Here is a 26,436-nt window from a genome sequence, read left to right as displayed (position 1 = left end):
TGGGTACCCGGTGCTTCGTTTCCTCTTTTTTAATTTTCTTCAGTGTGTCAGTATTAGACGTGGTGTCTCTATGTTATTCAAGGTGCATCTTGACTAAGAAATAAGTGACAGTCAAGATTTACAAGCAGGAGTTTTAGGGAATAATTATGCACATGATAAAGGAATATGTAGTCCTGTGTATTTGCACTTTCAAATCATGAGCTATTTGACATAAAGGCTGAGGTATAGAGGAACTTGCAGCAGAAAGTGTTATAAGTCACTGTGAGTTGAAGATAAATCAGAAGTGAAAATAAAACATCTGTAAAACTGTGCCATAAAGCAGTGGAACAATTATTTCATTTTTTAAAGAGGCAGTTTGCATACTCCTTAAAAATGTCCATTCTATAAAATAAATCTACTTTTGAAATCACAGTATAAAAATAAGAGTATCTTTGTGATTCCAGTCCCTTGCTTTTAACCATACTGGTGTTGAAACATCATGATCCTTACCACTTTGGTTTCATAATCCTGGTATTTTGACCAAAGGCAAGAACCTTCTGCCTGTGTCCTCATTTAATTGTTCCAACTGACTGCACATTTGCATGGTGAAACCTTATCTTTCTGTTTATCCCACTAAGGAAAAGGTTTTCCTCACCAACTGTCATCTTGTTACTCATCCTGGATACTTAACTGTTCCAACTGATATTAAAATATAAGATTAAAAAGAAGGGGCCCATTTTTAATTTGTTCATGGAAGAGTTCTTGCCATGAGATATCTTAGCAGCTTCCTAAAGCTCTTTCACAGGAGATGTTTCCTCGCTCACCCATTGTGTTGAAAAACAACTGACTCAGAAAGTCGGAATCTCCTGGAAAGACAGTGTGCACAGGTATTTGCTATGAGTGGTAGAACATCAAATGAAATGATTTGCTGTTTTTACCTTGATGAAGTTCAGTTATCAAGGTCTTCTGAATTTCAACTATGTGACCCAACTGAATCTTAATAATTCTAATAATATTAACAACAAGATGAAGAATGAGAGAATGGGGTTAATAAGGCATTTCAGAAATTTCCATTTGTCTTGCTTTGTTGCCCCCCCATAGGTCATTAGCTTTTAGTTAAATTTTCATGCTACTTAGTCATTCTTAGATTTGGGTAAAGATACAAAATTGACTGTTTTCTAATAATGAATAAGACCTAGGGCATGTTATCATTTTTTGGCCAAAAAGATTAATAACTTTGTATTCCTAAATGTATTAAAAATTAAAAGATTTCATATAGTTTTCAACTGCTTTTCATCAGAAGTACTGGAAATCAAAAAGTCCTCCCAGAAATAAGGACTGATAAAAGGACTGATAATTAAAATGGAGAAATTCATTGAAATTGAGGATAATTAAAATGTATTTTAAATGATAATGCATTTTAAATTTTCATTTCATTTGGGACACGAATTATATGGCTCAAAAAGAATAATAAGTTACTTGAACTTAACAAACCATATTGTATTATTTTTCCTTGTATTGCCATTAACATTTTAGTTAATTAGCTTTTAAGTTCTTCCATAAAGAATGCTTGTTTCCTCTTGCTTCCTGATACATTTACATGTCTAATTAATTCAGTTTTGTGGGCTCCTCTTTCAGTGCCCAACTTTTCTTTCTGTATTCAAGCTATCTTAAATTTCTTTCTTAATGATTTCCTCAACAAAATACTGAAATCTACAAGAACGTGCTTTCAAAATTGTGGTTGACTTGCCCGTACCCTCTGTGAGAGTCCACTTATTTTTCCTCCTGAATCAAACAATCACATGGCCATTGCTCTCACAGTCCTGCAGACCTGTGGCCAGTGTCCCCAGTTCTCCCCTGGGCCCCTTCCCTTCCAGGGCCATGGAGACCTGGACTCACCCCCACCCCTGAAAGGTCTACTAGGGGAGCTATTTTCTTCCCAGGCAGAACAACAGCAATTAGCATCAATACTCAGTATAAACAAAAGCAGGGAGGAGTGTCCCCACAAAACAGCTCTTTAAAATGCACATATGTTAACTGCTATTCACTGTAACTGTTCATCTGATTAGCACTTTGTCAATGGGATGTGTAAAATTTAGGGGCAGGGAGTAAGAGAGGGTGATAGGATTGATCAGATGTAGGGAAGATTGAGCTGTGGTAATAGGTGGCTGGAGAAAGGGAGGAAAAAATGCTTTACAGTTCTAGTAGGACCATGATTCACAAGTTATAGCCATTTCTTCCCTCTTTCCTTCATTTACCTCTCAACAAAGAAACATCAGTTTAAGGATTCAGTACTATTTCCATATGATTAGCATTCAAGATTTGTGCTTTTTTTTTTTTCTACCCACCAAAAATAACTCAGGAACCTCATGCTTTTTGTCAAGAGAAAGTGCAAAGCTAATGTCTGCTGAGTACCTAACTGGTAGGCACTATCCTGGCACTTTTCCTGGGTCCTTTTTTCTTTTAATCCTGTCCATGACCTTTGCAGCGAGATATTCTCATGCCATTTTTGTAAATGAGAACAGTTAGGCTCACTGGGAATGACTTTCCCAGCCCACGAGACAGAGCCAGGAGTTGAAACCACATCTGACCCCCAAAACCATGTTTCCACTAGAGACCGTGATAGTGGCCATAACCGTGCATTATAGCTCAGGCAGCATGTAAAGGTGGAAAGAGACAGACCTTGGAGGCAGCTGGGCCAAGGCTTGAGTTCCAGCACTGCTACTTACCAGCTTCGAAACCTTTATCTATAAAACGTACATACCAGTAATTTCTAACTCGGTTTTTTTTTTGTGGAGATTAAATGAGATAGTGCATGTAAAGAATTCGATAAGTGCCAGGAAATAAAGAAACTCTGGTGCTCCAAAAACAAGAATTCCCTTTCTTGCAGAGCTAGGTAGTGAATTCACTGTCAAGACAGCTCTCAAAGGTGTGTCTTGAAGGGAGGATGCCTGGATATCACTAGTGGTGTTACAGGAGGGAAGGAGATGGCCTTAGCTATCTTAGCTGCATAGCTCTGCACAGCAGGGAAGTGTGCAAAGAGAATGGACAAAAATGGGCTCCGGATACAAGATCTGCGATTAGGAAGTGCTTATTTCCTTTGTATGGTATCAGATTGCTAGAGATCTGGGTCCTAGATGTACTGACTCAAGGAGGTCTTAGTGCTACAGATAAGTGGACTAGAAATGGCACCCTGAGTCTGTAGACACAAAATACACTGGTGCCTGTTGCCAGCGCATGTTACAGGGCGCTCTGTAGTCACTGCTCCATAAATTCCTGTGGACTCTCGCTGCAGTGCCTGGACGGCGCCCTGGGGAGAAGGTGGGCGGTAGCTAAACGTGCTTATAGGTTTTTCAACAAAATAAACTGAGCTCCCTTGGGTTATGAGGCATTTCTTTTATCTCCTGCTTCTCCAGGCTTTTACCATATTTGTTTTAACCAGAGACCATCTTGGGAAACAGTTTGAACCCCAACTGGAATTTCTCATTAGAAAGCCAAGTGAGAGGGAGAACAGGGATGCCAACAAATAAAATTAAAAATAGGGTCTTTCAGTTTAATAAAATTAAAACCTAAACAATGTCTAAAAGTTTTGGCACTTCTGTGGCTAAGACTTTGGCAGGACTTCCGTTCTGAGCCTCGGTCCACGGAGCCCGTTTCAAGAGCAGGGGCTCTCGTCTCTGTGCCCAATCACTACTCCATGCTGAGCAGCAGGCCGGTGGGTGGAACAGATGGGGTGATGGAACTGGGCCCAGAGTAATGAAGGGACGAGTGGGAACAACTTTTGAGAAGCCACAGAGCAGGCCGTGGTTCTGCCAGTGGAAAGGAGGGGGTGAGTTGTGGGCAGGCTTGTAGAAAACTGCCTGCCCTCGTACGTATTCCTTAGTAGCATCTCTGCCAGCCTTGTCGTGAGGCAGTGCGATCGGGCTAGCTTGCATGCTGACACTGAGTACCATTAGCCCTCATTCTGCCCTCTGGGTCTCTGCCTGTCAGACCAGTCCTCTGGTGGTGACGGAGGAGGACACATATTGATTGCACTTTCTCCAAACAACTATTATCTGGCAACTCTACTGGACTTGTCAGAGGCCTATGGATGTTAAGGGCAAATTCGCCTTAAAAAAAAAAAAATCTGCTTTTACCTTCAAATGACTATTAATTGTTCATGAATTCTCTCCTAACAAGTGGGCTTTCAGAAAGTGTCATTTAATTGTAATCGAAATTTTGGGATATGTATGACAAGCCATTTCTATTTCAAATTTCCCCTTTTGTCTCTGCAAAATTCAGAGATACCACTGTATTTTGGAGTTAATTAGGAAAACTTGGTATATAATTTAGCCCCTTTAAGGAGAGAATGAAAGAGAGGAAGGTCATTGCTTCAGATCGGAATGGCGATCTGCATGGCGTGGACTTTAGCACATTACTTAAGTCCTCAAGTCTTATTTTTCTCCATCTGTAAAAAGGGGACAATAATATTTATTTGCAAAGCTTGTGTGAGGGTTCAATTAAAAGACCTAGCACAGATTCTAGCCCTAATAAGGACTCAATGCCTCCGTGTTTCCCTTTAATCCACGGTTCTATCAGTTTTTCACCAACTGTAAATGTCACTTTTCAAAATAGTTTTTTTTTATACACTTAACGTAGTAAAAACAGCCCATATTTAAAATCCTAATATTAAGTTTCACGTTGTATAATTGCACAGAATTAATTTTACTGAGTGCGCCTTTTATGTTTTCAGTTAATAAAAGTCCATGTTTAGTGCCTGAGAGTCCTGTGAGTCTCTTTAACAGTGTTATGGGAAATTTTGCAGGATTTCCAGAAATTATGAATGTCACTGGAAATTTCTACCTCTCATTATGTAGTGCACACTTCTTTGAGATCTATAATTCAGTAGGTGACGGGGAGGGTTTGTAGATCACACCATCTGGGGAGGCCTTGTAAATGTGTGTGGACCAAACCACTGTAGTAACTGCATTGCCAAGAAAGACTTCCTACAAGCACACATCCTAGTATTTTGGAGCTTTAAAAACTTAACAGCATTTTCAGCTTCTCTAAGGACTCCTATTGTTCAAACTACTTTAAAAAGAAAAAAAAAATTCAAACCTGTGGTTATTGTAGCATAACTGACCTTTATTGCAGATTGCCTCGTTTTCTCCTGAAGAGCCTAGTGTTTGCAGGAACAATTCTCAGGACTCCCATTGTCCTTGGGAAGTAATGAGCTCTAATACTTCTCAGTGCTTAACTTTGGGGGGTAGTTATGCACGGCCTGTCGGATTATTAGATTACTTCCCTTATCGTTAGCAATTCTTGTCCTTAAATAGGCAAGAAAATAAAAACAGAAGACACCGTGTGTAAGGTAGACACAGTCATTTATGCAAAGACACACACTTACCCACCGTGACTGTCCCCAAAGGTACCCCTTTTAATAACAGATTCAAAAGGGAAACTTCATTTTCCTTGCATTCATTCAGCAGATAGGTGTGAACCTCCTGTGTGCCAGGGGCAGAGAGTATTCGGTGGGAAATAAGCACGTGTCCTATCCTGACCTCTTAGTTTCCTTTGCCCCCAACCCAAAGGCCACTACCGATGCTAGTTTCTTTTGTTTACTTTTAGAGATATTCTGTGCCTGTAAGGAATATATTTGTGTGTGTACCCCACTGTTTTTTTAATCTAACACAATAATAATAATCTATACATCTCATATCTTGGAGAGTGTTCCAGATCAGTCTACCCCGCCTTTCTTTTTCACTGTTGCATAGTATTACATTGTATGGTTGGATATTTACTTTATGAGTACCCTGTTGCTGAACATATTTAAGTAATTCCTAGGGGTTCCTCTGTTTTCGGGCCTTGCCCTCGTTCTCCTGCCTTATACATTTCTTCTAATGCATCACTCCATTCCCTGTTGTTCCATCATTAATGGTTCTGGTGGTGCAACACCACCTTCACAGACACCCTCACCCTTGTCTGTGCTTCCTGATAGATCCAGGCCAACATGAGTAGGTTACATTTATCTAATAAGGCCTTATCTTTCACCCCAAAGATTTCTTATGATTATCTTATAATTGTTGATCATGAAGGCAATTGATCAACTTTTCTACCCCAGAATCCACTTGGTTGAATTGCAGCAAACTTGAGAGTTGACTCTGTTTGGCAGTCATCTTACCTGTCACTTATGACTCTCATTTCCGGTCGCCCAGGCTGCTCACTGCTCAGTGTTCTCCCTTGCTGGCACAACCAGTTACCCTGAGGGGTTTCCTTCGCTCCCACATCAGAGCTGGCCTCTTTTTCCTTTGAGTGGCACTGCTCTTCCTGTGTGATTTCCACTGTAACGTAGAAACTTTTGAAGATCGATCAAAGCACATTAACTTTAAATGCATCATAATTAGCTCGCTCCCTTTTGGATGGCTCTGTAAAATATATCTAGTTTCACTTCTGGAAACCTTAACTGTCAGAAGGTTGCTTTCTTAGATTTGGTCATAAAAAATAGGAAGCCCCTTCCCAACTTAAATCTTCAGAGACTTCGAAGTGACCTTGACCACTGGTTGTTGCTTCAGCTGTACCTTCTGGTCTTTGTTATTTCTGCTCTTCTTCATGTTGACATCACCGTCCTCTGCTTCTGTGGTTCAGTTTTTCCATTTCCAGTTGTCTCTTCTCTCTTCACTCCAATCCCTGCTGTGCCCCTCTATGGATGTCTGTTTTCTTTAAAGCAGTTTCTTTTTCAGAACTTGCTTGTTTCTCTATTTTATCTTGTACCCGAGCAGCATAATTTACCATTCCCTTACTCCCTCAGATGGCCAGTCAGTGGGCCTCACCTATTCTCTTTATATTAAAGGGTTTTAGGGGCACTCACGGTTGCTCAACTGGCTGGACATCCGACTTCAGCTCATGTCATGATCTCATGTCCGTGAGTTTGAGCCCCACATCAGGCTCTGGGCTGACAGCTTGAAGTCTGGAGCCTGCTTCAGATTCTTTTTCTCTGTTTCTCTGTCTCTCTGTCTCTCTCTCTCTCTCTCTCTCTCTCTCTGCCCCTCCCCTCTTGCACTCTGTCTCTCTCTCTCAAAAATAAAGAAACATTTAAAAAAAATTTTTTAAATGAATAAAGGGTTTTATTATGGTGCTAACCCGTTTTCTTATTTTTTAATTTTAGAAATTTGGAAATGTTAAAGGTCGCTTTTAAATTGTGGCCCTCTTTTCTTCTTCTTTTTTTTTTTTTTTAAGATGATTTTCTAAGCTCAGTCTATGAATTCTTTATTTCAGCCATTAATCACATAATTACCACTTACAAATTCAACAGATAACTGTGACATTTCTGCCACATGCCTAACACTGTTCTGGACCCTGGAGACATGGACAAAATCTCTGCCCTCCACGTCAGCGACGAAAGGCAGTGGCCCATGATGTAATCTGTAAGATGGAGTAAATGCGCTACAGAAAATTATGACTGGCAAGGAGGGAAGTTCAGAACGGGGGTAGTTTTAACTAAGGTAGTCAGAGAAGAGCTCCCCAGGAAGAAACCATTTGACCAAACTTGAAGGAAACGCTGCAGCAAGTACTGGGCATTTATGTGGAAGGCGGAAGCTCATCCTGGCAGTGAACACGGCAAGTACAGACACTGAGAAAGCGGGTGTGTGCACGTGGAAGGAACAGTGAAGAAGCCACTGCGGCTGGAGCATAGCTTAGCTAACAAAGGAAGTCAGTCAGAGAGGTTCCCAGGAGCGGAGGGCATGAGGCTTTTCAGGCCATGGCAAGGACTCTGACTCCGGCTCGGAGATGAAGAGCCCTTGGACAGTTTTGAGCAGATGAGTGAGGTGATGGGCCTTGTGCTGTGATGTATTATTGTCACATATTATTTCAAGAGGATTTACAACTGATTAAGGACAAAGCAGCTTTTCTTCCTGTTCTTTTGTACTCAGTCCGCTGGGAGTATGCAGTAGACATTTTCTCTTCTCTTCCTTCCTCAGCCTCGATTTGTTGTGTAGATTCCAAGACCATTACTATTGTTAATGTAATTATTTAATAAGCCTTGTCTTTAAGCAACCAAAAGCTATCAATAATGTTAAGCTTTCTGTAAACTCAATCCCAATTTAACATTTATTTACAACTGACTTCAGCACTTCTTCCGCCAAGATGAGAAGACAAGGCTAAAAATGGAAGGCATTTACATTTAAAGTCTATAGATAGAGAACCAAAAGATAAATAAAAGTATGTGGGAAGAAGAAGCAATCTGTAACAGCCAGTTGTGAGATGATGGACCAGTTCATTCACCCATGAGCTTTGAGGTAACAAAGCTAAAGAGGGTAAGAACAGATCCCACGGTTCTCCTGACCTGAGTTTTCCCATAGCACTAGTCTTTTTCCTTCTTACCCCAATGCAAGCCACCATGTGAAACATGTTTTTAACATACTTTTTCTTCACCGAAGAGGGATTACTTTCCAGAACAAGCTGATCGGGATACATTTCGACCTTATTCCTACGCTGCTTACTCATGCGAGGAGTGTCATTTTTGCCAAAAGAAACAACCTTCTGCTAAAATTGTTAGTTCAGTAACTGTAGACGTTAAAATTTAGGCTGATTTAAAATTTGTGTCTGTTTCAGTAGATGGAAGTAGATTGCCAGCTTCCTAAGGTAGAACTTGTGTCTGTTCATCTTTGTATCGTTGGGATCCCTGGAAGAGTTCTTCAGTCCTTCATCCACAGCTCCAGACTCTCAAAAGCCCAGAAAACAGAAAATGTGATCAAAAGTTGGAAACCAAGACTCATTCAGAGGCAAAACCTGAACAGAGCAATACTATTTTAAAAACCCTCCGTTTGTCCCACTTTTTGCGAATACTCCTATATTTTACTACACAAGTGGTGGTAGGTTTAAACTGGATGCTCTGCAGACCCTGCTGGGTGTTACTTAACATTTGGCTTATGCATCTCGTTACTTTTCTAAAATTTGAAAGTGTAAATTGCAAAATACATCTGCCCCCAAAGGCTTTAGAAAGGGGATGTGGGCCTGTCGTAGCCAATCCCTCGAATAGTGTAGGTATCTAGCAAGCGTGAGTGGGAGTAAAGTTTGGCTGAAATGAGGAACTTAGAAAAGGGGAACTTTACTGCAGCCAGGCCTTGGGCCTTGAGGTCTCAGGGAATAAAAGATGATTCAGTTCTTAGAAGCAGTGCATTGAAATATTGCCTTAATTATTCTCTGAGAATAGTTGTACTTGGTCTTCAGTTAACCTAGTAAATAAGGAATTGGAAGTGTTATTGTACCAGTTAAAATTGTACCTATTAGTGTCCTAGCAGGTGCTTTTTACGTGATTCATGCCTTTTTTATGTTGTCTCTGTATCTTATCATTTTCTATCATTTTGTTTTTATTCAACATTTTTTAAGGTGTCACATCAGCTTTTTTAATGCTGGTGATTTAATTGCAAAAGCACACATAAACAGTTTGAAAGGTGTGAGAAGAAATTCACAAGTCACACGGGAAACAGCAACAAAGCTAGCATTCAGTGTGGAAATTCCTCCACTGTGCAAAACAAACTGCACCGGCCAGTGGGTCAAATGGTGCGTCCTGAAAGGGAGTGAGAAAGGAGCTTGATACAAGAAACATTTGTTTCCCACTGAAGATACACTGGGAAATATAGATCTGAATTAAATAGAGGCTTTATGCTCACAAAGCTTAAGTTTAATAGGGAAAACAAGATATGTCTATAAAATAAATGAAATACACAGCAGAACATACCAGAGGACAGTCTCTGCAGCTCGGGAGGGCGGGAAAGGAGACCAGGAATCGGAAGTAGGTACGTGGAGAGGATGGACGTGGAATGTGGAATGGGAAAGACAGAGTCCAACTTTCAAGAATCTCTGTGTTGAGTAGGAAAGACACACAGATAAATTACTGTGGAAAGTGGTAAATGTTATCCTGGGGGCTTTGGAACCATAGAGGAGAATAATCCGTCCTTGGGAAGGTGAATGGGAGTTGACTTTAAGGCTGGGTGTTGAGGAACACAGGCATTTGCCCAGAAGGCCAAGGGTGAGCCTTGGAACGCATCACAGGCAGAGGAAATGATGCTTATTTGCACTCTCCACAATAGGACAGTTACACCAGAGTGACTTTTTATACTGCCATTGTCATTGCAGGTGAGTCCAACATCTCTTCTGGAACGATTCAGAGTGGGAAAGGTTTGCAGAATAAGAGTCAGTTTAGGACCATTGCACCAAAAATCATGCCCAAAGTCCTGACATCCCGAGTGCTGCCGTGCCCTTCATCATCACTCTCTGATCAGGTGAATCCAGGACCCTCCATCAACGCCAAGCCTCTGGGGGTGCCCACCCAAAATTACGCTCTGATGCAGGTTGCTGGACAGGAGGGGACGTTTTCTCTCGTTGCTCTGCCACATGTCGCCTCTGCTCAGCCAATCCAGAAACCCAGACTGGCGCTGCCTGAAAATCTGAAGCTGCCTATTCCTCGATACCAACCCCCAAGAAATAACAAAGGATCGAGAAAGAAACCCACTCGGAGTTCCTCTGAGAGTGGTGCTGGCATACCTCCTGCCCAAACCCAAACGTCCCCCTCCCCACCTGACCGTCCCAAACCCCCACACAGACCTGGTCAATCAGAGCAAGTGCCGTCACTAGACCCAGGCCCGTCCAGCATCAGCATGGCGGCACTGACCAACCATGGTGGCCCCGGAGACTCTCCACCCCCAGGGACCAACGACCATGGGGATCTGAACCCTTCTGCCACCCCGATGGTATCCACACCAGAAGAGCCCTCAGCCAAGCCGGGCCTCGCAGTGACTCCAGGGAAAGCAACCCTGGCAAGTGAGGAAACCTGCAGTAAACCTTCTCCCGTTGCCAGTGGGAAACGGAGAGAACAAGCTGATCTTACAAAAGCCATGACCATTTTATCACCAGCTGTTTTCAGCAGTGCAGTTCAGCTGATCTCTCCAGTCCCCAGAGGTAAACTGCCCATCCTGCCCTATGCCAGAGGGAGAACAGCGGAGGTGTGTGGAGGCCAGTCAGACGTGAGCCTCACAGATGGCTCTGTGCCCGGGCTCAGGGCAGCCTGTGGTAAGGCATCCTCCATCCCAGAGGGCTTTACTGCAGCCACCAAGATGCTCGGCAAGACACCTGCTCCACAGAGCCCCTGTGAAAGTACCTTTTGTGCGGCCACCAGACCAGATCTCAGCCACAAAGCAAAACTCAGTGGTGGGGCAGCAAAGAGAAGAGTAAGAAAACGAAAGGTACCAGATGAAATTTTGGCATTTCAGGGAAAAAGGAGGAAATGTGTCATTAGTAAGTGTAAAGATAGTAAAGAAAGAGTAAAAGCCGATCCGCAAGAATCCAGTGACCAAAAACCAGGGTCTCTGAAGAAATACCGCAGCATTATGCCCAAGCCTGTGATTGTCGTGTCTGCTTTGGCTCCCCTGGCTTCTCCTGCAGGCGTGTTCCAGCCCCAGACACCAGGCAGCCTCGGGCAGGACATGTTGTTAAACAGTCCCCTCAGCCCGAAGTATCCCGGCTGTAGGCAGGATAGTGGCACCTCCCCGAAGCCCGGCTCTGCGCTGAGAAACGGACTCTCGGGCATTAAGAAACCGTGGCACAGGTGTCACGTCTGTAACCACCACTTCCAGTTCAAACAGCACCTTCGTGACCACATGAACACACACACTAACAGACGGCCTTACAGCTGCCGAGTCTGCCGCAAGGCCTATGTACGTCCCGGCAGCCTGAGCGCACACATGAAACTCCATCACGCGGAGAACCGTCTGAAGAAACTCGTGTGCTGTGAGTTTTGTGCAAAAGTGTTTGGCCACGTCAGGGTCTACTTCGGCCACCTAAAAGAAGTGCACCGGGTTGTCATCAGCACGGAGCCTTCCCCCGGCGAAAGGCAGCCGGGGGATGTGTCAAAGAACAGAGGCCTGACTGCGCGAGGGCCGGAGGGACCCGTGGAGAGGTGAGTGCTAAGGGGATGGAGGCCTGGCAGCAAGGGGTGCTTGGATTTGGAGAACAGGGCGGTATTTCCTCTTCAGAAAGATGGGTCTGTAAAAACATTCCTCAGATCAACATTCCGGAAGGTCGTTACCTCTTCCTCCATGTCTGTGAAGAGTGATCTCATTTCTCGTCGCTTTCTGAGCAGTGATGATTTTTTAATTCCTCTAATCCCAGTTAGCCGGGGCACAGACACCAGTTTGCGGTATGCTGGGGTCACAGTGAGAGAGGATTTTTGCATCTGAAATAGGAAATAGGAAATCACTGTATATAGTTCCTGGTACCCTCTACAAGTAATGTTCCCAAACTTGTGGCCACAGAATTTATATCTAAATGTCATTGTCTGCCCCAGAATATAGTCTGACCCATGGTAGGGACTCCACGTCCCCCATATTGACCATACTTTCAGGTCCCAGACCCAGCCCTCTACGTTTGCGCTAGTTTTCCTGTCAGGCCAGATTAACATTTCCCGTGTCATCATTGCCTTGTGCGGGTACTGATTTCTAGTGTTACGAACAAGCAGGCTCTGTAGTTTGAAAGCCTGGCAGGCTGGGCTTAGAGCAATGGGTCTGCCAGGGAAACCCCAGCAGTCCACCTGCTTTCCACTGGATGATGGAGGGAGAGTCACTGAAATGAACTGTCATCAGCACCTTGAAGATTAAACAATTCTAAGTTTAGGTTCTCTGTCCCTCATTGTTCTTAATCGTCCTAATTGTTCTCAATACTTTCTATTCAGTTTTGGCTTCTGCTCCCACCTTCATTTTAAAATCAGGGGTGCCTGCCTTTTGTCTTCCTGGCTTTTCTAGAGTTTCTCTGCTTTTCTTCTTCAGATGTTCCTATCCACTGAGATATGTCTGTGCCTTTTATTTTATTTTATTTTATTTTATTTTATTTTATTTTTAATGTTTATTTAGTTTTGAAAGAGAGAGACAGAGTGTGAGTGGGGGAGGGACAGAGAGAGGGGGAGACACAGAATCCAAAGCAGGCTTCAGGCTCTGAGCTGTCACCACACGGCCTGATGTGGGGCTCAATCTCGTGAACCGCTAGATCATGACCTAAGCCAAAGTCAACACTCAACCGACTGAGCCACCCAGGCGCCCCTGTCTATGCCTTTTATTAACACATCTAGCAGCCACCGTAAAGAAACCTCTCTTCTGAATTGTTTTCTGTAGTACATTTTGATGTTTAGGTTAACTGTCCAAGCTGCATTCAGTGCTCAAGGTTAGGAAGGGCAGCAGCAAGTGGGTGGTGTGGCTGAACAAAGCGGGTCCCTATGGTGCCTCACTTGGTACTACCTGACTCTGGAGTAGATAACACCTGCTGGTAACCAAAGAATAGTTAGCTCCCCTGGGGGAGAGATAGAAAGGGAAACACTCTTTCACTGGAGGCTGGTAGCTTGAGAATGGTGTGACCCCAACCGGGAGTGACGGTCGGTGTCCACCGCGGTCTGTGCTTCCCATGTGCTGTTTCCCCTGTTCCCCGTCCTTCACCTCACTGGGCGTGTTCTGGATCCCTGAACAAGAAGTTCCAGTTATGTTTTGCATGAAATCTTACACACACCGTTTTCCCCCCTTTCAGGGAAAACAAGTCAAGCCTAGAAGAAGACCTCCTCCTAACCCAGGCGGAGGAAGTCAAATTACAAATCAAATGTGGCCGTTGTCAGATCACTGCCCAGTCTTTTGCTGAAATCAAGTTTCATTTACTTTACGTTCACGGAGAGGAAATTCAGGGCCGGCTGCAAGAGGAGATCTTACCGGGAAGCACAGGAGCTCAGGAAGAACTGGTGAAACACACCGCTCCTTTCAGGAAACAACATCCTGAGAGAAGGAGGCTACTCAAGCGTGCTCCCCCTGATGAGGACTTAAATGCATTTCCTAAGCTGAAAAGGCAGCTGTGCCTTCATCATCACACTGATGTGGACAGGTTCAGGAAAATGGAGGGAGCCCAGGCGGGACCCAGGGAGCCGCTGCCAGGGGCGGTCCCCCGGGGCTCTGCGAGTCCCAGCCCCCACACCCTCCTCTTTGGGGACCGTTCAGGCTTTAACTGTGTCCTCTGTGCACAGACGCTGGCCAGGAAGGAAGAAGTCCTCCAGCACTGGGAACAAGAGCACAACTGTGAGGACCCTCCCAAGCTGTGGACGATTTTAAATGCATTCTCTAGCCAGGGGGTGACCGGACCTCCTGGGGAGACTGAGAAATGAAATCTTGGGGGTGGGGTAAAGAGAATGCTATTTGCTTGCTCTCTCTTTCTCTCAAAGCCCTGCATTTTTATGGTGGTGCTTAATTATAAAAGTCAGACAAATTAGGATCAGCATTAATGAGCACAAGTGATTTTTGTACATAGTTTTATTTTCTTACTATATATATATATATATATATATATATATATATGCCTTTGGTGTATATTTTTCTAACCATATGCAGTTTTACTTTAAAAGTCTATGTACTAACCATTAATGTCTTAGACTTTGAGAATAAAGAAAAAGACCAAAATTTGGCAATTGAAATGTAAAAAATTATATAGGCTGTTCTTCAAGTACAGTGTTCAGCGTGTTTGAGCGTGCGCATATATCATTTTGTTCAGCTGTTTGCTGTTTAAGTAGACGGACAAATGTGAGCCAGGCCAGTCTCAGCCACATGTATGGTGTTGATATTTATCAAATTCTCTGGTGTATTTGAATAGGCTGTAGAGCAGTACACTTAATAAGGTTCTCATCTACCATAATTTAAAATTCCATGTTTCCTGGATTTTTCCAATATTTTTGCTATTTTCTTAAATGTACGTTGCCTTGAAGATTAGATGTTGGTAAGTCTTACAGCTGTAGTGTTCCATATCAAAGTAATCAAGCATTTTTTAGTACTTCAGCTAATAAAAAACCACTTTTTGGTTAAAAGTTCTTCTCAAATAGTCTTTCGGGCCAGGAAATTTACAACCTGGAAAGTGTGCTCGACAGTTCAGCCCAGATGGCTAGGTGTCTGAACTGCTCACCCTCCCTCCCAAGGAGCTTCACAGGGTCATCGCTAGCTGATCAATTTTCGATGCAACTGTGCCTTTCAAGCCCAGGGTTCTCTTTGAAAGCCAAGAGTAAATGATTGCCTCTTAAATTCCTGGGAACCAGAAAAGTTGCCACTTGGAGCTCCTGGACATCCTGGCTGCAAAATCATTTTCTTAGAATGGGGGAGTTTAAGCAGTCGTCCAGCTGAGGTTCCAGCCTCTGGGCGAAAGTACTGTGCATGTGGCCAGCCCCGTCTGCCTGAAGCACGGCCCAGGCGTCATCACAACATGGTTCTGTGCTACAGGAAGTTGCCGAACCAGGAAGAACTGAATTCGAATTGATAAGCTAGTGGGTTTTAAGTCATCTTTTTTTTTTTTTTTTTTTTTTTTTTTGGTCTTATTTTAAAAGAAAGTGTTCATTAGCACGATTTGGCTCAAATTTTCCAGAAAGTCAATTCTTGACTTTTTGCAAATAGTTTTATAAATTTGAGACTATGAGGGTAGGCGTGGAAATCTCTGAAAGATTTTGCTGCCGTGGTGTGTCGATCATCATGCTTTACCCAGTTTGAAAGAGATCATATCAGACCTTCACTGTTTGATATTTTTAGAACCAGGTTAGTAATGAAACCGCTTTACCATTCAGTGCAGCACCTTTTGGGAAGATTGGTCTGAAGGCACTGAAAGTGAGATCAACCAAGAATACTACTTGAATTCAAACCATGAAACTTGAATTCATACTATAAAATAATTCGTAGACTACTCAGTCCTCAGATACTAAGCAGTATTTTTGAAATACTAGCCAGTCGGCCAAGGCAGAGGAGGGGGTCTGGAGTATGTACAGAGGCAGAGTTGTGGGGGAGAGTGCCCCCACACAGCAAGTAAAGGAAACTCTGAAGTCCACCAGGTTGTGGAGACACCTGCCTACAGCCAGTGTTTTGTCTACAGCAAAACACCGAGGGTATAGACAGCCTGTAAAAAGTAGAGACTTATGAATGGGGCACGGGCCCAGGTAGGAGGGTGTGACTGGCTCATGATTAGGTGCCCTGACTGGATCCCCTTCTCATCAGGGCCCTATACCATAGGTTTGGGGCGGGGGGGCAGAGGGGTCAGCACTCATCTTTAAGAAAGCTCTTATTATGAGACAAGGAGATGTGCAGTGCAGAGGGCCACACTGGATGCCTATGTGTGTGGGTTCATTCAGAATAGAATGTTCTAGTTCTCAGCTTCTAGAAGCACTCCCCTGCATTACAGTGGGAAGGGTCCTGCTGCCACCCAAGATAAGGGGCTTCTGGCCCTTAAGAGCGCTTCTTCAGCTGGAGTGGCACGGAGAGGGACTCCTACTGGGGAGCAGGAAGGAAAGAGAGGGTCATTCAGCTAAAGAGGCTCTGGGAACAGCTCAGATTGATAAGCCAGTGGGTCTTCATTGATGAGCCTTCCTTGGACACAGACATGTTGTTGGTATGGTCCCAACCTACATCCTTGACCCACAGGCAGTGAGGTGTAGAAACGTGCTGCTCCGTGTGGCCCTCAGAGCGTTACCTGTCCAGGACTCCATTCCCTCGTGTGTGCACAGTGATGCTCCTGCCTTGGGCCTCGCAGTAACTGGGGGCTGATATTTATTATGTTTCTGGCCAGCCTTGGAGAAGAGGTGTATTAGACCATAGAAAGACCATTTAAAACGGCTCAGGTAGGCTCTTCCTGTAAGCGGCCTGAGGTGATCTCTGAAAATGGTCCACCATTCACTGGACCCAGAAAACCCTACAAAATCATGCAAATGAAGAGATTCAGATCTTCATGTTCACTTTATACGCATGTATCCAAGGTCACACGACAGTACCTGAAAGTACCTGCGAAAGATGTCACTTTGCAGAAGCAATGTGTGCCATTCCGTCGCTACAATGGTGGATTTGGTAGTTGTGCCCAGGCCAAACAGTGGGGCTGGACATAGGGTCAGTGGCCCAAAACGTGCTGAGTTTTTACTGCAGATGCTTTAAAACCGCAGAGTAATGCTGAACTTAAGGGTTTAGATGTAGAGTCTCTGGTCATTGAGCTCATCCAGGTGAACAAAGCCCCCCCAAGATGTAGTGGAGAATTTACAGGGTTCATGGTGGGATTAACCCATACATGAGCTCTCCCTGCCACACTGAGACGATCCTTACTGAAAAAGAACAGAGTATTCCTAAACCAGAAGAGGAGGTTGCAAAAAAAAAAAAAAAAAAAAAAAAAAAAAAGGTTTTGCTCAGAAGAAAAAGACTTCCTGGAAGAAACTGAAGAAACAAAAACCTATGGCCTGGGAGTAAATTCTGCATAAAATAAATGCAAATAAAAGTAAAAAAAAAAAAAAAAATACAGTTTTAAAAATAAAGCAGCTCACGTAGGTCTCAAGTCCAGAATTCAAAAATGAAAACTCTACTGAGAACCCTAGAAATTTTCATCTTTGCATAAAAAGTGTATTTTAATTTTTCAGTTATCAAAGTAGGATCTGGAGTACATGGAGGCTGCCAAGTGTTTCTTTATACAGAAAGTGGCATTCAGTTATTTCCATTCTGGGCTCTACTTTGGCCCTCATGTTCCTCCCTGAGGCTGCCCCTTCCTGGCCTGGATCTGGCCAGCACCGCAGTGCTCACCCCCAGGTCTTGAACTTGACAGTGGACTTGTCCACTTCCCACACTAGACCATAAGCCTCTGGAGAGCAGGGATTGTGTCTTTGTTCAGCACGAAGCCCCAGAGAGTCCAGTACCTGATATGGAATAATGTACAATAAACATTTGTTGAAAAAATGGATGTGTTAGCTAAATACAAATGGAATTGGCACTTCCCTTTTTACGAATAAAGCCAGCTTCGGGAGTAACCAAACTTACAGCTAGGAAGGCATAGAGGCAAATTTGGTCTTAAATTCAGCACACTCATTTTGCTTAATGTCTTTTGCTTCTTGGAAAATTGTCCCAAAGCCAGCAAAACGGGACTTTTTTCTTTTCTCTTGGCCCTAAATTATTTCTGAAAGTTACAGCATTTTAGATTTGTATTGTTTTATTAGCTGTCATTTTTATTCATGTCCCCTTTTGTTACTCTCTCTTTCTCTGGACCTCTTCCTGGTTTAGCTCGACTATTCCTCCGTTAAGCTGTTGCTCATATGGAAAGTTGTCTCTTCATCAGCACGCCATAAATAATCAAACCTGGGCGCGTTCCATTACCTTCTCTGGCTCCACACTCCTGCCTCCCAGCTGCACGGCTCCAGTTTTCTGTGGCCCCAGTGACATGATTGTTGGCAATAAATGCTCAACTTCATTTATTTATTAGAATTCTCGGATCTGGACTGGTTTGCTCCATTCAAGCTGCTGACATGCTTTGTTAGATACATATTTTATGGAGTCTCCTCCTTTCACTGAGCTCCTGAGAAACAATGCCCCGGTAGAGATGAACTGGGATTTAACAGAACAGGCTTTTAGCTTCAACTTTATACAGACTTCCCTGACATTAGACAATCAGCAGCTTATCTAGGCTTGTGGTGCAATCCAATATATATTTTAACTATATCCATCTCTTCGAGAATGTTCCTTTTGAGGTGAAATGTTTATTGTATCTCCTGTTTGGTCATGGTCATGGTTATCACCATAATAAAACTATAGCCACAGTTTTGCAAGCATATTTTAAAGTTGTGTTCAGCGTGCAGACGTTAGCTTAGTGGTACATCACATTTTCCATACTCTGAAGTGTGAAAATGTTTCAATGTGTTGCCTAACCCTAGGAAAAATCGCTATCTATTGAAGGAAACCAAATGTGACAACTCAAGAGAAACAAAGATTATTTGTTCTAATTTTGATATGAAGCTAATCAGGATTTTATTTGTTTGTATGAAACTTGCCCCCACCTTCAGAATTGCTCTCCTGCTCCTCCTGCTTTGTTACCTTAGCAGCAAAGAATTCGCCTATAATAGGACAGCTATATTTCCTCTTTAGGTATGTTCTAAAAAGAAAGTCGCAAGCAGTTAACATGATAGATCATTTCTAACAAGTCAAACAGCCACTAAGCACTACTCAAGTAACAGATTTCACCTTGTATTATTAAATATGATTTTAATCTCCAACTAGGAGTCTCAGGTAGAGACCACCAGATCTTCTATAGGCTTTTGCAGAAACAGCAGTGAGCGGGATCTGACTACTTCCTGAGTTGCAACGCAGATCTTAGCCCAAGAATTTGGCCATGGAAGAGGCCCAGGTAGCTCAAACATAGGACCTTCGTAACTATCCCAAAGCTGTGTCTGTATCTGGAAGTAATATTTAGGAATATGTTCGTAGGAAACTAAAACACTGCCTTTTCTTAGTGTAATCCAAATTAAAGCACAGTTCAGTTTTTCATAAGATATTCATAGAGCCAAGCCTTTTGGACAATGGTTACACCCAAGGAAAGCTAAAATATCCAAGAAGATGAAGTCTTTTGAATGGGGTTTATTCTTTCTTGAAGTAAAGGGTAGGGATGGGGGAAGCAAGAGGGCAGTCCTATTGTGTCAGGATGTGGCACGAGGAGGTTTTTGATGATGAAAAGCCCCCACGGGGCACTATGAGGGTAGCATGCCTCCTGGATCCAGTGCCCACAGAGCAAAATGACAGTGATATTTTGGGACAATCACAGTGGAGCAAATGAAATCTGACATATCAAAATCTAAAATGCACAGACCTCTTGATCCAGACACTCTGCTTCTGGGAATGTGTCCTATAGATATCAATGCACAAGTTCACAGACGGGTGGATGAGGATGTTCACTGCAGCACTGTTGATAATCAGTAGAAAACGTACACAACTGTCCACAGATCTGGTTTAGCAAAACTGCAGCGCACCATATGATGGAATACCATCTAGAGTAAAAGACTGATGTAGCACTTTATGAGCTCAACTATGTAACGTGTGAAGGAAGCAAGGTATGGAACAGTGTACGGCACACTCTTGTTTGCTATTTATTTATTCATTTATTTTTATTTTATTTGTTAAAGGAGGAAGTGGGGCACCGGGTAGCTCCATCAGTTAAGCATCTGACTCTTGATTTTGGCTCAGGTCATGATCTTGCAGTTTGTGGGTTCGAGCCCTGCGTCGGGCTCTGTGCTGACAGCATGGAGCCTGCTTGGGATTCTCTCCCTCCCTCCCTCTCTCTGCCCCTCCCCTGCTCGCTCTCTCTATTTCTCAAAATAAATAAACTTAAAAAAGAGTTTTTTTAAAATAAATAAATAAATAAATAAATAAATAAATAAATAAATGGAGGAAGAAAGAGACGAGATAGATGTATTATTATAGATGCTTGTGTGTGCATAGAGAATTTCTGGAAGGTCATGTCAGGAAAGGGGTACCAAGAGATGGGAAAGAGGGACACACTTTTGCATTACTGAAATATTTTGCTACATTTTATTTTTTCCAATTGAAAAAAATGGCTTTACCAGATTAAGCTGTAGCTCTCCTCTTCTCTTTCCGGAATGCCTCAGCCAAACTGTGAAGGAAGAAAAGTTTGTCTTACCCCTCAGCTTTGGGGCCCACACAGATGTCCTCAACTTTGCCCTGCTGCCGAACTACCAACAGATAGTGATCCACGGTGAGAAAGACAGCTTTTTAACCTAGTGTGCATGTGGGTCCACATACAGATGCAGATACCTATAATCCAGATGAAAATTTGACTTCATAAAAATACAGTGTATGTAATAATGCACATTGCATTTCAATATGTTCTAACATTGTTTAAAGGCTGGCTACTTGATGAGGTTCCAATAGTTCAGTTTTGCTTTTATTTCCCTTGCCTTCAGAGACAGGTCAAGTAAAGAAGTTGCAGCAGCCGAGATCAAAGAGGTTGTTGCCTGTTTTCTCCTGCAGGATTTTGATGGTTTCCTGTCTCACACTTAGGTTTTCATCCATCTTGAATTTATTTTTGTGTGTTGTGTAAGGAAGTGGTCCAGTTTCATTTTTCTGCATGTTGCTGTCCAGTTCTCCCAGCACCATTTGCTAAAGAGACTGTCTTTTTTTCATTGGATACTTTTCCCTGCTTTGTCAAAGAGTAGTTGGTCACACATTTGTGGGTCCAATTTTGGGGTCTCTATTCTATTCCATTGGTCTATGTGTCTGTTTTTGTGCCAATACCATACTGTCTTGATGACTACAGCTTTGTATTGTAGTAGAGGCTAAAGTCTGGGATTGTGATGCTTCCAGCTTTGATTTTCTTTTTCAACATTACTTTGGCTATTCGGGGTCTTTTGTGGTTCCATACAAATTTTAGGATTATTTGTTCTAGCTCTGAGAAGAATGCTGATGCTATTTTGATTGGGATTGCATTGAATGTGTACATTGCTTTGGGTAGTATCGACATTTCAACAATATTTGTTCTTCCAGTCCATGAGCATGGAATGTTTTTCCATGTCTTTGTGTCTTCTTCAATTTATTTCATAAGTTTTCTATAGATTTCACAGTATAGATCTTTTACTCTTTAGTTAGATTTATTCCTGGATATTTTATGGTGCGTGGTATAATTGTAAATGGGACCAATTCCTTGATATCTCTTTCTGTTGCTTCATTATTGGTATATAGAATGCAACCTATTTCTGTATACGTTGATTTTATATCCTGCAACTTTGCTGAATTCATGTATCAGTTCTAGCAGTTTTTTGGTGGAGTCTTTCAGGTTCTCCATGTAGAGTATCATGTCATCTGCGAAAAGTGAAAGTTTGACTTCTTCTTTGCCAATTTGGATGCATTTTATTTCATTTTGTTGTCTGATTGCTGAGGCTAGGACTTCCAACACTGTGTTAAACAAAGGTAGTCAGAGTGGACATCCCCTTCGTGTTCCTAATCTCAGGGGGAAGGCTCTCAATTTTTCCCGAGGATGATATTAGCTGTGGGCCTTTCATATGTGGCTTTTATGATGTTAAGGTATGTTCCTTCTATCCCGACTTTCTTGAGGGTTTTTATTAACAGAGAATACTATATTTTGTCAGATGCTTTTTCTGCATCTGTTGACAGGATCATATGGTTCTTATCGTTTCTTCTATTAATGTGATGTATCACGTTGATTGATTTGCAAATACTGAACCAGCCCTGCAGCCCAGGAATGAATACCATTTGATCATGGCAAATAATTCTTCTAATATACTATTGAATTCGATTTGCTAATATCTTATTGAGAATTTTTGCATCCATGTTCATCAGGGATATTGGTCTGTAATTCTCCTTTTTAGTGGGGTCTTTGGTTTGGGAATCAAGGTAATGCTCGCTTCATAGAATGAGTCTGGAAGCTTTCCTTTCATTTCTATTTTTTGGAACAGCTTGAGAAGAATAGGTATTAACTCTGCTTTAAATGTCTGGTAGAATTATCCTGGGAAGCCATCTGGCCCAGGACTCTTATTTGTTGGGAGATTTTTGATAACCGATTCAATTTTTCACTGGTTATGGGTCTGTTTAAATTTTCTACTTCTTCTATTTTGAGCTTTGGTAGTGTGTGGGTGTTTAGGAATTTGTCCATTTCTTCCAGATTGTCCAGTTTGTTGGCATATAATTTTTCATAGTATTCTGTAATAATTGTTTGTATTTCTGTGGTGTTGGTTATGATCTTTCCTCTTTCATTCATGCTTTTCTTTATTTGGGTCCTCTCTCTTTTCTTTTTGAGAAGTCTGGCTAGGGGGTTATCAATTTTGTTGATTCTTTCAAAAAACCAGATTCATTGATCTGTTCTACCAAATCCCAAAAAACGGATTCTATTTTATTTCTGCTCTAATCTTTATTATTTCTTTTCTTCTGCTAGTCTTGGGCTTTGTTGCTGCTGCCTTTCCAGTTCTCTGAAGGCAAGGGAAATAAAAGCAAAAATGAACTATTGGGACCTCATCAATATAAAAAGTTTCTGCACAGCAAAGGAAATAATCAGCAAAACTAAAAGGCAACTGACAGACTGGGAGAAGATATTTGCAAATGACATATCGTATAAAGGGTTAGTATCAAATATCTATAAAGAATTTACCAAAATCAACACCCGAAAAGCAAATAACCCAGTGAAGAAATGGGCAGAAGACATGAATAGACACTTTTCCAAAGAGGACATCCAGGTGGCAAGCAGACACACGAAAAAATGCTCAATATCACTCATCATTGGGGAAATACAAATCAAAACCACAATGAGACACCACCTCACACTGGTCAGAGTGGCTAAAATTAACAACTCAGGAAACAGATGTTGGCAAGGATGTGGAGAAACGGGAATCCTCTTGCACTGTTGGTGGGAATGCAAACTGATGTAGCCACTCTGGAAAACAGTCTGGAGGTTCCTCAAAAAATTAAAAACAGAATTACCCATTGACCCAGCAATAACACTACTAAGCATTTATCCAAAAGATACAGGAGTGCTGATTTGTAGGAGAACATGTACCCCAATGTTTATCACAGCACTATCAACAATTGCTAAATTATGTAAACAGCCCAAATGTCCATCAACGGACAAATGGTTAAAGAAGATGTGGCATATCTACTATGGAACATAACTTGGCAATAAAAAAGAATGAAATCTTGCCATTTGCAACAACATGGATGGAACTGGAGGGTATTATGCTAAATGAAATAAGTCAGTCAGAGGAAGACAGTTATCATATATTTTCACTCATATGTGGAATTTGAGAAACCTAACAGAAGACCATAGGGAAAAGGAAGGAAAAATAAGTTACAGAGAGGGACACAAACCATAAGAGACTCTCACATGCAGAGAACAAACTGAGAGTTGATGGGGGTGGGGAAAATGGGTGATGGGCATTAAGGAGGGTACTTGTTGAGATGAGCACTGAGTGTTGTATGTAAGTGATGAATCATGGGAGTCTACTGAAGCCAAGACTACACTGTATGTTAGCTAACTTGACAATAAATTATTAAACAATAAATGAATAAAAAAATTTACACTCAACCAGAAATAAATGAATAAATGAATGAACGAATAAATAAATAAATAAATAAATAAATAAATAAATAAATAATTTGCTTCACACTAAGTTGATTTCATGACCCACTAAAGAGAAAATACAATCTGCAATACACTGCTGTAGACCTCAGATTTTCTGTCCCCACCCCTATGCCATCTTGGCCTTTCTGGGCTGTCACCCAGTTGCTCAGGTCCGTGCTGCCAGAGGCATGATGGGTGACTCTCCTCTCTCTTCACCAATATGCATCTGATAGGCCTTTGAAGGGTGACCTCAAGCTAAATGGATGACTAACTAGGGATTTCGGACACCCTGTGGCAAATACAAAGGCCTTTGGTGCCTCTCCAGCAATGCCCTGGTGGCTCTTGAATACCACTTTGGAAATGGACAAGGACATCATTTAGGAATGAAGAGACATTGCTGCCTAGCTGGGATTCACCCCAGAAAGGCACTGGGGTTGCAACCGGTTTATAAAGCTTCACTTGACTAGAGCTGCTGACTCGGGGTTTGGGTTGGTTTTGCAACTGTCTCTCATTTCTTACCCTCAGTCACATAAAACGATGTGGCAGAAATCTAGTCCACTGAAGAAGATACAAAGTCTGATAGTTTTTGAACCAACAGCCTTCCTCCATGCTCCGCCTGCTCCCCCTTTCCTGTCCTAGGCTAAGAAGCCCACACTCGCTAGTTTTCTGAAGATATAAACATGACTACTCCCTCTCCTCCTCCCAGACTCACTTCCTAGAGAACCTTCTGCCGTTTGCTAGGCCTGCAGTATAACTGAGTCACAGTGGTAGAACATGGCCAAAGAAAGGGCCTCTTGGGGTTCAAAGTGATCTTTATCCTTCCATCGTCTCTTCAAGGAGATGTTCTGACATTAGGCCGAGGCTCTAACTGATGCAAACAAACGCTAGTGCCCCCCCCCCCCATGTCAGACATGCAGCGCCACTGTGATGAGGAAAATTCTGCTTTTCGCTTGGCTGTCACTTGGTCCAAACCATTCAGAGGTAACACCTAGTTAATTCATCCCCCCATGTGTATGCCTCAGAGGTCCCTCTTTTTCAGTTTCTGTGTTGGCTTGAAGAAAATAGGTCTGGTTCCCCTTTTTATAGCAGCTTAAATGGGTCCCAGGTTGCCAAAAAAGTGTTTATGGAACTACTCACAGGTCCTCTGGGGATATTCCAAATCAACACACAGCTCCTGAGTGCGCAGGCTCACTTGAAGAAACACACACCCAGCATGCCCTCTCTGGGGGTCACTGGCCTGCACAGTCAGATGGGTTTACCTAGGAGGTGCTGCAGCTACACTGTACTTTTCCATATGCACATGGACAGAAGAGCGTTTGGCTCTCTCATTGATAATAAAAAGGCCGTAGGAGAGAAGAAAATTGGCCGGTATTAGCCACCGATTGGATGTTTTCATTTGGCTTTGGTTTTCATCAGTGCACTGAAATGCTACTTCAAGCATGTGTTCCATCTAACATGGAAAACAACAATTACAGCAAGAACTGTTGTTAACTCCAAGGGCCTTATTGTTGAAGAGGGGATTCTTATACCAGTTTCACAAAAGCCTCATGCTCTTCCGGGTCCTGTGGGATTAATTGGGGATTTCAGTCCAGGTACAATTGGGAAAATTTCCACATCACAAAATCCATTGCCATAATGGACACTAATTGGCCTCGTTGTGGCCAGTCCCAGAAGAGAAAGCTCTGGACCCCAATACTGAGCGACGCGCTAGAAAGTTGAGACTGTAGGTAGAAAGGAAATCATGCTGTTTTGACCCACAGTTTGCTTTCTGTGGAAAGGAAGTGTTTGGGTCTGCAGGGTCACTGGCAGTCCATTCAGAAACAGCAAAAGGCCTTCTAGTACAGCAAGGAACTTAAAATAGGTTCAGTAAGACGCCCAGCACAGGCCAGCATTAATAGTCTTTCAGGGAAGAAGCCACTGAATTTCAGTTGCTGGCAGAGCAGATCGAGGGGGTAGATGAAAGAGCTAATTCTCCTCAAGTGACCATATGTGACCATGTGGCAGAAAAACAGGCTAACTGCTGTCTTTTGAGGCGTTGTGGCTGGGAGGTGCTATTTGCAGGGACCCCGTGAGTCAGGTGACATGAGTAGTTGTGAGGTCGGAGTTAAGCCTTTTGCACTGATCGGAATGGCACCCAACTGTTAGCTAACACCTGCCAATTTCCCACTAGGTGCGATCAGACGCTGGTGCCAGTACAGCCAGCCGCGAGCCCTTAAATCGTCCTGGTATTTTCTGTCAGATTCATCGCCGACATCTTTTGAGAAAACGTCTTAAGTGGACAATTCTTTCAGAAGACCATTAAAATAAGACAGAAAAGATCAACAAACACTAAAAAGTCTGTTGGCTCTGTAGCATGAAGAAGCTTCACCCCTCCCCACACTGTATGGGCTGCCGTATTTCTCCCCTTTCAGGCCAGTATTGACAGTGTAACCGTGGTTTTACAGGCCTGGACACGTACCTGCTGTCCAGGGACTATGGACGCAACTAGCTCATCTCTGGCTCTGAGATGCCCCCGGACCTGAACTGCTTCCCCCCTAG

General features: G+C 42.8%; 1 protein-coding gene, 1 long non-coding RNA gene and 1 pseudogene across 9 annotated transcripts in view; all 3 read left to right on the top strand.

Moving 5' to 3' along the window:
* The window catches only part of ZNF438 (zinc finger protein 438), a 173,431-nt gene extending 159,122 nt beyond the window's left edge, over positions 1 to 14,309 (top strand). For all 8 annotated transcript variants that reach the window (XM_045462553.1, XM_045462557.1, XM_045462556.1 and 5 more), the window contains 2 exons: positions 10,099 to 11,917; positions 13,531 to 14,309. In XM_045462553.1, the coding sequence (XP_045318509.1) occupies positions 10,099 to 11,917; positions 13,531 to 14,152 (2,441 nt within the window). In that variant the 3' untranslated portion in view covers positions 14,153 to 14,309. The remainder of the gene's footprint in view (positions 1 to 10,098; positions 11,918 to 13,530) is intronic.
* Positions 14,310 to 16,656: 2,347 nt separating this feature from the next.
* On the top strand, positions 16,657 to 18,791 carry LOC123589925 (annotated as a pseudogene).
* Positions 18,792 to 20,162: 1,371 nt separating this feature from the next.
* LOC123589923 lies at positions 20,163 to 22,775 on the top strand. Its single transcript, XR_006708517.1, has 2 exons — positions 20,163 to 20,526; positions 22,720 to 22,775. It is a non-coding gene; the product is annotated as an uncharacterized LOC123589923 (long non-coding RNA).
* Positions 22,776 to 26,436: the final 3,661 nt, after the last annotated feature.

The sequence above is a fragment of the Leopardus geoffroyi genome, chromosome B4 (genome assembly GCF_018350155.1).
Source record: "Leopardus geoffroyi isolate Oge1 chromosome B4, O.geoffroyi_Oge1_pat1.0, whole genome shotgun sequence".
NCBI classification, from domain to species: Eukaryota; Metazoa; Chordata; class Mammalia; order Carnivora; family Felidae; genus Leopardus; species Leopardus geoffroyi.
The sequence above is the reverse complement of the archived record's forward strand: the minus strand, read 5'-3'. Positions and strand labels throughout refer to the sequence as shown.